Genomic DNA, 13758 nt, shown 5'->3' with positions numbered 1-13758 from the left:
TTTGACAAGACAACTAGGAGACAAATTTATGATTTGAAAACAAAAAATATTGCAAGTTTTGATAACAAATTGAAGAGACCAATAATATGAATGGAAACAAAAGTACCTAGAACAACATTAAAAAGAAATTAAAGATGAACTCCATAAGGTTAAAGTATATCAGTATCACATTGCACAATTAGTCATCATTTCAGTTGTTGGAAGACAAAGGAGGAGGCCACCAAGAAACAATAAAAAAGCAAGAGTGGAATTTTCCAAACTGCATGTTGACAAGCCACAAAGCTTCTGAAAGAATGCCATATGAATAAACGAACCAAAACAAGTTTTGGGGAAGGAAACATCAGCTCTAAGTTCACAGATGCCAAAATGAACCAACTTGCTGCATTTTTACAGGGTATTGTGAATCAGTGCGTATCACAATGAAATCTCACTTAAACAGAACCCTGAGACTATCAAAGAGCAGGTGCATTTATACGGAGACTTGATTACACACAGGTGCATTCTATTTATCATCATCAGTCATTTAGGACAACATTGGATCATTCAAAGATCCTCACTGAACTTCTGGAGTGAGTTTGCTGCACTGAAAGTAAAGGGGCCGAATAATATTGCACGCCCCACTTTTCAGTTTTTTATTTGTTAAAAAAGTTTAAATTATCCAATAAATTTTGTTCCACTTCACGATTGTGTCCCACTTGTTGTTGATTCTTGACAAAAAATTAAACTTTATGTTTGAAGCCTGAAATGTCGCGAAATGTTGAAAGGTTCAAGGGGGCCGAATACTTTCGCAAGGCACTGTGTGTGTGTGTGTGTGTGTGTGTGTGTGTGTGTGTGTGTGTGTGTGTGTGTGTGTATGTATATATATATATATGTGTCATCGTGAAAAAAAAGTTCTACTCCCATTCCCTATGAAAGTGATACTTCTTACTATGGCCAGCTGCCCCACTCATTTTTATACCCTTTCTTAAGTTTAAGAGAAAAAACAGGGTTCTGACAATTGGAGGGAACTCGCGAGCTAGCGTGTTTGTGTTGTGTTGTTAGCGCCGTTGTTTGTACACGCGTCAAGTGCGAAAAAAATAAATAAATAAAAAATAAAAAATATAAAATAAAAAAAATAAAAACATTTTAATATCACGCGATCGACCAATAGTGGCTTGGCGATCGACCGGTCGATCGCGATCGACGTATTGGGCACCCCTGCTCTAGAGTATAGGTGTCAAACCCAAGGCCCAGGGGCCAGATACGGCCCGCCACATCATGTGTGGCCCGCGAAGACACATTTTGCATAGACTTTGTATCATTACTAAAATTACAAATTGCCTTCACTTTAAAAAAGAAATAGAGATATTGCTTGCAATTTTTATAACCATTTGTCTTTTTAAAATATTTGAATAGTTTTTACTGGTCTCTGATTTCAAAACTCGTTATTCATCAGTTTGTTTTGTAGCCTACACCGTATATAGAAGACGTTGACAATTATAACGGCCCTCCGAGGGAAACTATGATTATGATGCGGCCCGTGAGAAAAAATTTGTTTGACACTCCTGCTCTAGAGAGAAATGTGCTGCCCAGTGTCAGAAAGCTTAGTGTCTGTTGCAGGTCATTTGTCTTACAAGATAAAAACGCAACACACAGTTAGAAACTCCTAAGAACGGTTAAGAGCAAAAAATTGGCCTATTCTGAAGTGAATTTCAACGAGCCTTGACTGACTCTCAAGTCCGAAATTATCTATTTCCCTGGGGTATGAATAGTTTCGGGCTTGATTGTAAGTCCTATTGATTATTTCTGGAAGGAGCTGAAGCATGGCTGCAGGAGCAAGTCTCCTTCAAACCTGAGACAAATGGAGCCCAAGAGTGGGCTAAAATACCTGCTGAGGTGCACCAGTCTCATTGAACGTAACAATGTTGTTTGATTCCAGTGATTGCTCCAAAAGGCCTGTTTAATGAGGGTTTTTTTTGGTTTTGGTTTAAATCTGTTGAACCACAATTAAAAAGCTATGTCTGACTTTAATTTGCTCGTTTTATGTGTATTCATTATTTTTGTGAGATTCAAGATCTTTCTGTGATCGCTGCAATTTTTTTCTTTAATAGAGGGGTACCAACAATGTTTTTATTTTGTTACAATGTAAAATGCTCAATATTTTGGTTGTTAATGTTTATTCAAGTGGATGTCCGGCCGTTGATGTTAATTTTCCATTTCAAAGTTTGAAACACATTTGCGTTAAATATGTTACCATTTTTTTATGCGAGTATTAAACAATGAAATAAAAGCTACAATCATTATTTCTGGATAACTAATGTAAAAAGATGACCCCATGCAACTATTCACATGGAAACAATTTAGAGTCTTCAATTAGCCTAGAATTCTACTGTATTGGCCCTAATATAAGACAATGTTTTTTGCATTGAAATAAGACTGAAAAAGTGGGGGCCGTCCTACATTCGGGGTCTAGACATTATACCCATTCACAACGCTAGATGGCGGCAGATATTTTTAAAGCGAATGCTGAACTTAACTCTCCAGGCCAAAGCGAACCCTTGTCACGAAGAATAAAAATAAAAATAGCGGTAGCACGAAGAAGAAAAATAAAAAATAGCGATAAAGAAAAAAGAAAATAAGAGAAGAGATAACAGAAAATGGAGAAATGTAGCAACAATTTGGAGAAAAGTGCGTCGAAGATCGGCCAGGTTAACCGGCAGCTGAGGAGAAGTTATGATGCAAACTTCAAGGTGATGGTGATAAATGAGGCAGAGTCTTCAAACAATTACAAAGCGGCTGTGAAATATGGTGTCACAGAGTGTAATGTACGGAGATGTAGCGCTCAAAAAGATCGCCTAAAAAATGCTCACATTCAGAAAAAAGCTTTCCGTGGTCCTCAGAGCGGCCTCGACAGGAGGGTGCGCGCGTACGTGGACGAGAAACGAAAGGACATGAAGCCCATCAGCAGAGCTGTCATTCAGCTCAAGGCCATGGAAATAGCCAAAGAGCTAAACATACCCACCGCTGACTTAAAAGCAAGCCTCAGCTGGTGTAAAAGAACGATGCAACGTAACGGACTAACGCTGCGACGCAGAACAAGTCTAGCCCAGTGCCTGGCCTCTGACTTTGGAGAGAATCTGATGTTTATTTACATTTCAAAAACCAGTAGCCATTCATTTACAAATGTGATTGCACTTTAGTTTACATATTTAAATGTTTAAAATTAAGATGTGATACAGTTTTTGCATGATTTGAATGAGGCAAAATAACATGCTTTTTGTTGGAATAATTAGATGGTTGGCCTGACCAAGGGCCTCATAATTTACGAGTTGGGAGTCCCTTGCTTCAACAAAGCTCTCTGTCTAGCTCCAGAGAGTTCCTGTAACTCCCTTCCTTTCTTATCTCACTAGCTATGAGCAGAGCTCCCTGGCACCTGAAAAAGTACTCTGTTTAGTTCAAAGGAACTTCTTTCTCTTTTAATCAATTCTGTAGCTTTTATCTATGGATTGTTGTTGAACGAGACTGTCTTTAAGTGTTACAGAAAAGACATCTGTTGAAGTAGTTGCATATAAATTATCCCATATTTACTCAATATTAGTATTGTGTGAAAATTAGCAAGAAAGTTGCATTGTTCCACAGGAAAACGACACTCAACACGCTTCGAGATATCCCATCAAGGACGAGTCAGCCAACCAGCAGCCAACCGGCTGAGGAGCAGGATAGACTGCAACCTAACTGCTGGAGTCACGAACCGGCCAAGGCCTCGCACCACATAACATTCCTTAGCTTATCAACGTTGCTGCAGCCACAATCTCCCCTCCCTTTAGTGTAGCAAAGCCTTTTGTAACCAGGGCAACCCAAAATAAAAAGAGGAGATCGCGGAAGAGGAGTTCAGAATTGGTGGAGGTCTGTAACTGGGCCTTCTACGTAATTCTCCTCGCGAGCAAAAGGAACACTGGTTGTCTTCTCCTCTTCTTTCAGTGTGTAAAATAATGTCTGATGGTACTTAGACCTGACACTTTTTCTCTCGAATATATTGTTATAATCATTTGTTTTAGATGTACTGTAATTATTTTCTGTATAAAAAATAAATTTGGTGTTCAAAAAGAGGGGGTTGTCTTATAATCAGGGTCACCTTATATTCGGGCCAATACGGTATTTTTCGGGTGTGGGAGGGAGGCCTGAGAAGACAGGGACGTCCCCTGCAACATCAAAGTTCCATCGAGAAGCACATGCTAAGCACAACACTGTTGTGCAAATAAAATTATCAATTCATTATTTACTTTAATTATTTCATTAATTATCACTAAATACGGCGTTAATCAAACTCTTATCACATCTAATATCGCAGGATGGAGATGACATTAGAAAGCATGAACTAACATTGGAGCAGGAACTCATCCACGTATCCAAGATGAAGGGTATCAAACTGAGGAAACTCTAGTTCAGCCATCTTGAGAGCTGAGAACACTCCATCTTTTGTTAGTGATGGCTGGATACGTAGCTCATGAAGTCTGTTAAAACACAGTGAGGCAATGCAGTATTTAGGGTTAAGTCGTAGATTTTCAGACCAGATGTTTTACAGATGGCTATATTTTGAAAACCAGGTAAAATATATCCCAGAAATATATATACCGTATTTTCCGCCCTAAAAGGCGCACCTAAAAACCTAAAATCTTCTCAAAAGCCAACAGTGCGCCTTATAGTCCAGTGCGCCTTATATATGGATCAATTGATGAATTTGTTGATCCATACTGGTTGTACACAGTGCTCTGCCAAAATGTTTCAGTACGTTTTAGTACGACTAGTAAATTACAAGGTCGCATCGCTTCCCAACATTACGGTAACTGTAGTCAGGGGGCGTCACCGAATAGCTGTTGTACCCGCGAGGCTATTTCATTTCAAAATAGGCTGCTCGTTAATGTTTCGAGTAAATTTACGGATTGATATGGAAGGGAAACATAGGTAAGCAGTACCAATGTGTTAGATCGAACTTTAGTCAGTTCCGATCATTTTATAGGAGATCGTTTGAGAAACGCGATTGTTTACACTTTGCTGAGGCTCATGGGAGATTGCAAGCTGAGGCTCATGGGACTTTGCGGATGGCTAATGCTATAACGATAGCTGCTATACGTACCAGGCTATTTCATGTCAAAATAGGCTGCTCTGTTAATGTTTCGAGTAAATCTACGGATCAATATGGAAGGGAAACATAGGTAAGCAGTACCAATGCGTTAGATCGAACTTTAGTCAGTTCCGATCATTTTATAGGAGATCGTTTGAGAAACGCGATTGTTTACACTTTGCTGAGGCTCATGGGAGATTGCGAGCTGAGGCTCATGGGACTTTGCGGATGGCTAATGCTATAACGATAGCTGCTATACGTACCAGGCTATTTCATGTCAAAATAGGCTGCTCTGTTAATGTTTCGAGTAAATCTACGGATCGATATGGAAGGGAAACATAGGTAAGTAGTACCAATGCGTTAGATCGAACTTTAGTCAGTTCCGATCATTTTATAGGAGATCGTTTGAGAAACGCGATTGTTTACAGAGGGCTCGTTGGTTATTGGCTAGTGGATGCATACCGCAACCCTAGTCAACCTCAGTTTGTTGCAGTATAGCTTCTATTTTATGCGCCTTATAATCCGGTGCGCCTTATATATGGACAAAGTTTTAAAATGGGCCGTTCATTGAAGGTGTGCCTTATAATCCGGTGCGCCTTTTAGGGCGGAAAATACGGTATATATATATCATAGAATTGTTCAAAACGAAACTGACTCTTTTTGAGATGGAGCTGAAGATGTGCATAGGGTTGACAAGTGTTTATTCTGTGAGGTGTGTGTGTGACTAAAGACCTGCGAGCAGCAGTAATGACAAGGTAACCGAGGTCCACTTCCAGGGCATTTTTACAGGCTCCGAACACAATGGTGTGGAGGTTCCGAAATCCTCCTACAATGACATCACAATCAGCTTTGTTATGCAAGTACTGAATGGCAGAACACAAACAGAATCGGTTTTCTTTCTGTTGGCATTTCAGCATTACTCTACAAATGGGGTATAATCGCCCAGGTTTCTTTTACAGTTCATTGAACTGATCAAATTAATACCTCTCTTTAAAAAAGTTAAATTATTGACCTCAACAACACTAAATTGCTGTTTGTGTAAACACATTTCTCTTACCTGATCTCCAGCTGTCCTCTACCACATGTTGGATGAGCCCTCCAAGGAAGGGAACTCTAACCAACTCTAGCTGCTCAAGATTTCGGGCTGAAGCTAAACCAGTAACCAGGGGAACGTATTTGAGGGAGTTGGTTGGACCTGCACAGTTCCGCATGACAAAGGATCTCAGGCTGACACAGAGGAACTCTTTAAATGGCTGAGGTTTGGTGAGACGGACCCACTTTAGGTAAAGGTGGCGCAGCATGGACACACAAGGGATCTCTGGGACATTTACACCTATAGCAATCAAAGAAAATAGTCAAATAAATATAACTGTCCAGCAACAGGTTTTTTACATTACCGATGTAGAAACATTCACAAGTTGCTGTTTTATCAAGAACATGCAGACTTGAAGGAAGCAAGAATACAAACGCCCCTATCTCACTGCGGGGTGAATATTTAACTGTTGGCGAACGTAGAAAGAAAAAAAAAAAAAAACCGGTGGCGAATGTCTCACGACCATTTGCGACCTTGAACCAACCCTGACATTGCCTAAAAAACATTCGCAATTGGTCGCAACTCAGTGGGATACGGACGAAACATTCAATGCCAAGAAGGTGATTTACAGTACTTAGGTCTGTCTCAGTCTGAAATGTGTGTGTACGTGCAACATGCTTAACAATAATCAATCCTGACAAGATGTAAAAAAAAAAAAAAAAAAAAAAAAAAGCAATGTGTTTTTATTCTTGCGCCTCACTCACACCGGGTGCGGAACGACTGCGGTGCGGTTTCTCCACAGAGGACCAGCGACTGCAACTTACACCAGCGGCAATCAGCTGTGTTGCATCTGAAGAACTGAGTTCATGTGATAACCACTGAGCTATTTGTAAACAATAGCCATCTTTTTGCCACATAGATATACGCTTTTGGGACATTACTCCCGGTACTTTGGCTCTTCTAAAATAGGTAAGTATGTTTTGTGTTTATATAGTGTTATTTTGTCATGTTTAATTTATTTTGAGGTCTTTTTTTTGCCTTTTAAATGTCCGTCTCATGCCAATTATGTAGTTAGCTGAAATGAACGGATGAATGAATGAATGTAGGTTGTAGATATGTGATGTTTTCGTGAATTAAAAGAAAAAACAAGTGCGCTGAATGGTTTTATTTTGAAATATACTGGATCCACCTTGTGGCGACCCCTGAGGGGAAAAGCCGAAAGGAAAAGAAGAAGATACTGGATCCACCTTGGACGCCGATGCCCGATTTCCTGTCTGAGCCGTGTAATTTCTTCAGCTTCATCAAAATACGCTTGAGTCGTCCAGAAGAAATAGAAGGCTTGCGGAAGGCAAGCGAAAGGCAGCAATGTTCCGCTGGTGCACCGCAGCCAGTGTGAGTTGATTTGTCGACTTCAGTGCTTTCTATTCCTTGCGGCGTTCGGCGGAAGACTGCACCACAGCCGTTATGCACCCGGTGTGAGTTAGGCGTTACTCTTGTTTTACTTTACTTTGGACTCCTCCCTTGATTATGCAACACCAAAACGAATGGGAAACATAATGTACACATGGAAGGTGTGCATTTTGGTTTCCTGCTCATTAAAATTAGATCATTACAAGTTTTTTTTTTTTTTTTTTTTTTTTTTTTTATAAATAAGACTTGGGAGAAAAAGCAGCGGACAGCATGTGTTTTTTATAGACCAAGAGATACCATCATCTCTCATCTTATAAATATAACTGCATTCTCAGTTATTGTGGCAAACTGTTTTACATAAACATTGTTGTGGAACACCATACTCACCCACAAGGTGAAGTGTCTGGATTTTTGCAGTAATGGGGATGATTAATTTATTCTCAGCTGGAATTGGGAAAGCCCCGTTGCGATTACGGAACTTCCCAAGTATGTGAACCTGTGGCATGTAGTTCCAAATGGCTTCCACCAGCTCAAGGTGGGACGTCTCAACACCCTGAAAAAAAAAGTTAAACATGAGACAAAGATTGTTAGATTTAACATTTAGAACAAAACAGCATTTTTACCCGTATGTTGCAAGTACATCACGCAGTTAAAATTCTATAAGGAAATGTTGTGCCATCAGTTTAAACAAATTGTATATTAGTGGCACCAGTCGTACGGAGCAGTCACGGCCACGCACTGCGTAGCGCATAGCCTACTGACCAGCAGACTGGGACAGGCTTGGAGTGCCTCCACGACACCAGGTATACTGAACGCATCGTAGCCTCTGACTCGTCTCCTCTCGAGGTATCGGGGGTGAAGGCCATATAGCTGCTCCAGGTCGGGCATCTTCTTCAAAAGAAGCAAGAAGCTGCTATCTGTAAAACCTTAAGCCCAAAACACATTACAAACAATCAAATTATTTTGTCAAGCTGCTTTCCTGTTTAGAAATACCTACTGAACTTTAATACTAGTGGACAACTGATGAAGGTTTTAAGATGAAGTTTGAAATATCAGGCCCACTAAAGTTTACACTTTGCACATTTTTGTTTGCGTTTGTTACATTTCTGTTCATTTCAAAAGCATCAACTGTGGAGTGTTCAATCGGCCTACCAAGCACATTTTGGGGATGTGGTAGGAAACTGGAGGACCCGGAGAAAACCCACACAGACACGAGGAGAACATGCAAACTCCACACAGGGAGGGCCGGAGGTGGAATCGAACCCGCATCCTCTGAACTGTGATTGTACTTAGTCATTTGGGGAAAAAAAACATCCATCCGTCCTTCCGTCCATGTATCAATTTTCAGTCTAATTATTTATTAGTATAGCATTTGGTGAGTTTATTTAGGATAGCTTTTCGTAATATTTTAGTAATTATTTTAATTAGTAATTAGAAGCGCTCCTTCTGGGGATTCCATTGTTCTACTGGGTGACTTCAATGCTCACGTGGGCAATAACAGTGAGACTTGGAAGGGCGTGATTGGGAGGAACGGCCCCCCCGATCTGAAGCCGAGCGTTGTTCTATTATTGGAATTCTGTGCTCGACACGGATTGTCAATAATGAACACCATGTTCAAGCATAAGGGTATCCATGTGTGCACTTGGAACCAGAACACCCTAGGCCGCAGTTCGATGATCGACTTTGTAGTCGTGTCGGCCGCATGTTCTGGACACTCGGGTGAAGAGAGGGGCGGAGCTGTCAACTGATCACCACCTGGAAGTGGGTTGGCTCCGATGGTGGGGGAAGATGCCGGTCCGACCTGGCAGACCCAAACGCTCTGTGAGGGTCTGCTGGGAATGTCTGGCAGTATCCCCTGTCAGGAAGAGCTCCAACTCCCACCTCCGACAGAGCTTTTCCCACGTCCCGGGGGAGGCGGGGGACATTGAGCCCGAGTGGACCATGTTCCGCACCGCCATTGTTGAGGCAGCCGACCGGAGCTGTGGCCGTAAGGTCGTTGGTGCCTGTCGTGGCAGCAATCCCCGAACCCGCTGGTGGACACCGGCGGTAAGGGATGCCGTCAAGCTGAAGGAGGAGTCCTATTGGGCCGTTTTGGCCTGCAGGACTCCGGAGGCAGCTGATGGGTACCGGATGGCCAAGCGGAACGCGGCTTCAGCGGTTGCTGAGGCAAAAACCCGGGCGTGGGAGGAGTTTGGCGAGGAAATGGAGAATGACTTCCGGACGGCTTTGAGGAAATTCTGGTCCACCATCCGGCGTCTCTGGAGGGGGAAGCAGTGTACCGTCAACACTGTTTACAGTGGAGATGGCGTGCTCCTGACCTCGACTCGGGACGTCGTGAGTCTGTGGGGAGAATACTTCTTCAAGCCGTGATCTCCAGCTCTCACTGGAGCGGTTCGCAGCAGAGTGTGAAGCGGTCGGGATGAGGGTTAGCAACTCCAAATCAGAGTCCGTGGTCTTCGGTCGGAAAAGGGTGGAAAGCCTTCTCCGGATCGGGGATGAGATCCTGCCCCAAGAGGAGTTCAAAGTATCTCTTGTTCACGAGTGAGGGGAGGATGAAGCGTAAGATCGACAGGCGGATCGGTGCAGCGTCGGCAGTAATGCGGACTCTGTACCGGTCCGTCGTGGTAAAGAGAGAGCTGAGCCAAAAGGCAAAGCTCTCAATTTACCGGTCGATTGACGCTCCTACCCTCACCTATGGTCACGAGCTATGGGTCTTGACTGAAAGAACGAGATCCTGGATACAAGCGGCCGAAATGAGTTTCCTCCGCAGGATGTCCGTCTCCCTTAGAGATAGGGTGAGAAGCTCAGTCATCCGGGAGGGACTCGGAGTAGAGTCGCTGCTCCTCCACGTTGAGAGGAGCCAGATCGGGCATCTCATCAGGATGCCTCCTGGCATGTCCCACTGATTGAAGACCCCGTGGACAACCCAGGACGCGCTGGAGAGACGATGTCTCTCAGCTGGCCTGGGAACGTCTTGGGATCCCCCGGGATGAGCTGGATGAAGTGGCTGGGGAGAGGGAAGTCTGGGAGTCCCTCCTAAAGCTGCTGCCCCCGCAACCCGACCACGGATAAGCGGAAGAAGATGGATGGATGGATAGTAATTATAAGTATAGTAATTATTAATCTTAGTAATTATTTAGGTCGTCTGCTACCGTCAATCATAGCCACAACTAACCCCCCTCCTCCAGGCAGCGCCTTTTTTTATTTTTGTGAGGGGAGGAGCAAGAGTGCGGTGGGGGGCGGTAGATATAGTAGTAGTTTCAAAATTTCCTGCGTGTTGGAAAATTCCATAATGACTAAGATACACACAAAAAAATTAACTCTCCTAAAATCCACATATTCTCTTTTGCAAAGACTCATCCACCTGCATTATTTTTAAACACTAATTTTCACATTAGGTTTTTATGTAAATTTTACTCAATCACCTGTAATTAGTGTGAAGGCGAAGGCCATTCTACACCATTAACTTTCTTCTTCTTCTTCTTCTATTTTATTCCTCACACTTTTTTGACCACTACTTCCACATACATCAACTGATTCACCCCATTCCAATTTGAACATATTCCAAATATTCACGCGAGGGGCACTTGCATTTTTTTTTATTCCAGAAATTTGCAAACCTTTGGCAAAATGTCCCCCATTCATTCTTAATGGCACATTCAACATTTCACATTTACATCGTTCCTGTTTGAAATTCTCAACATACAACACATTCAAATGACATTGGAGAGGATTTTCAACATTCCCAAAATTGCCACATTTTCAAATATTTCAATATTTCACCTTAGAATTTCCCGTACAATTTTACAAATTTTAATTTCTCCCTTCAAATTTCTACAATTTTCAACCAATTCAACCCGTTTCAACTTTAAACTGTTCATCTTATGCCTACCAATTCCAAAACTTCCTACAATTAAAAAATTTCACATTTTCACTTTTAAAATTCACGCACAATGCCGCAAAATTTCATTTTTCCCTTCTAACGTCTCCATTTTCAACCAATTCAACTTGTTCCAACTTTCAACTGTTCATCTTTTGCCTACTTATTCCACAACTTCCCACTTACCAAAAATTCAAAATTCTCAACTTTAAAATTCACACCAAATTTTACAAAAGAAATCCCTTCTAATTCCTACATTATTTGACACATTCAACCCATTCCAACTTTAAACATCATTCTGCAGCATTCCCCAAGTATCTATTCAGCTTCTTCGCCATCACACGCAATTTCTCCAGAAATCGCAATTTCTACTTTGTTGAGCCTATTCTATCGTTACGTAAATATTACCCATGTTTCCGCTGCCAAGTTGGCATTGCAAATAAGAATCTGTTCTCAATTGCCTAAACAGGGCAAAAGGTCTTTTATTTATTCAGCACATTTCTATTTTCAAGGTAATCAAAGCATTTTAACACTTGCTCCTCATTCTCCTACTGATGATGCAGCACCTGGGGCAACTCGGAGTTCAGCATCTTGCGCAAAGATTATTGAACACTGTCACGGAAGCTCAAGATGAAATCTATGACCTTTGGGTTGGCAGATTTACTGCCAAAGCCACCATCACCCAACAAAACAAACAAAAAAGAAAACACCACCACCCTTAATTGCGCCAACCATCACCAGCAAACCTTTGTGAAAGTGTGTACTTCCTACAATTTAAATGAACATTGCTTTTATGACTTGGCACAAAGGGTCTTTCTTACCTGAGGGCATATATTCCCACCAGTGACCAGCACAAAGATCCACTACTTTGATCACTCGCAAGTACAGGGTGACAGCTTCTCTGAGCTTTCTGGAGAGACACTCCATGCATATGATGTCCTTCATAGGAAGGTACCTACAAAAGATTGTATGACTTTCAAATTTATGGCAATTCTCAACGATTTAACAAGATAAACAACGAGTGGCATTGATCATTAACCTCATGGAGCAACGTCATTAATGAATTTCATGAAGTATAAAATGTTAAATGTGGAAATTTACAAGCTTATCGCAATCTGGATCAGGGTTTCTAAAGGTTGTAGGTTTATGAAGGAGCATTAATCAAAAAGTGTTTATTGTGCATGCTATTGCAAGCTTGTTTTTGAGTCTTATGTGTACATACTATTGTTAGGCTTCATCTAATAAAGGAACGTCATGATTTTTCAGAGCATATTCATCAATTCTGTTCGCAAAAAGTCAAAGTGTGGGTAGAGGTGTCAAAATTAATCAATTAATGGACAACAAATGGATTGTCGAATTGTAGGTCTCATATTTTCAAATCCGAGTAATCATTGAGAGCCGTTTTTTTAACTAAAGATTGTACAAATACCCTGGTTTCGGGCTATAAAAAAAATAATTTGTTGATTTCTGTAGTATAATAAAAGCAAACTAATTTATCTTTTGTGTTTAATTAAAACGAGTCATCTGATTTTACTTTGGAAAACAATGACCATTCATTGTGTGATATTGCTTGGCTGTTTAGCTGTTTTTTTTTTAATCACAAAATTATACCAAATAACCAAAGATAATTGGTTAATATTAGTAATCTGGGATGCAATTTTATTTGGATTAAAATGCTTGAAAAGAACTTTTGTAAAAAAATTTTTAAAAAAACACTAATCTAAATAAAATTGTATCCGATTATAATTGTCAGAATAAGCAATACTAAAAATATTCTATAGTGACAGCCCTAAATGAATGTAGTCTTACAACTTCTTTACCACACTACATACAGCAGCAATCAGAAATAAATATACAACACAATAATGGTACTGTGTGATTGAAAAGGAAGCCTACCTGAATATATGACAGAGAACTTCATGGGACAATTCGTTGATGTAGTCTTTGGGCTCATTTGGCCTCAGAGGCACTTCCCATCCACAGCCGGCCCCTAAAGGTTGAAGTTTGGAGGCCTTCCTCCTTGGACCCATTGCTTCAATGTTAGTGGTAACTCTCAGAGGCATTTAATTTCCTTCTTTCCACACACCGATGATTATTTCTCGGGCGGAACTCCAGGTTCTAACTACCAAATTACAGAAGAATAAAACATTTATTGGTAAAGGTGACAGAAACAGAAACAAAGTATACACTTATTTTTCCCTAACTATTTCAGAAAGTGATCAGTTGCGGTACAACAATTTCACAAAATAGATAACAGGACTGGACCTGTCACAATGCATGCATTTAAACGGATGGAAATGACAAATGCAGAAGAAAGATCAACAGCAACCC

At 41.1% G+C, this 13758-nt stretch overlaps 1 protein-coding gene across 1 annotated transcript in view; it reads right to left on the bottom strand.

Moving 5' to 3' along the window:
* The window catches only part of fbxo38 (F-box protein 38), a 40703-nt gene that overhangs the window by 23748 nt on the left and 3197 nt on the right, over positions 1–13758 (bottom strand). The window contains 7 exon segments of the mRNA XM_037261899.1: positions 4363–4493; positions 5837–5930; positions 6162–6437; positions 7935–8100; positions 8310–8473; positions 12249–12382; positions 13324–13549. Of these exon segments, the coding sequence (XP_037117794.1) occupies positions 4363–4493; positions 5837–5930; positions 6162–6437; positions 7935–8100; positions 8310–8473; positions 12249–12382; positions 13324–13490 (1132 nt within the window). The 5' untranslated portion in view covers positions 13491–13549.

This window comes from Syngnathus acus, chromosome 10, assembly GCF_901709675.1.
Source record: "Syngnathus acus chromosome 10, fSynAcu1.2, whole genome shotgun sequence".
Classification (NCBI taxonomy): domain Eukaryota; kingdom Metazoa; phylum Chordata; class Actinopteri; order Syngnathiformes; family Syngnathidae; genus Syngnathus; species Syngnathus acus.
The sequence above is the reverse complement of the archived record's forward strand: the minus strand, read 5'-3'. Positions and strand labels throughout refer to the sequence as shown.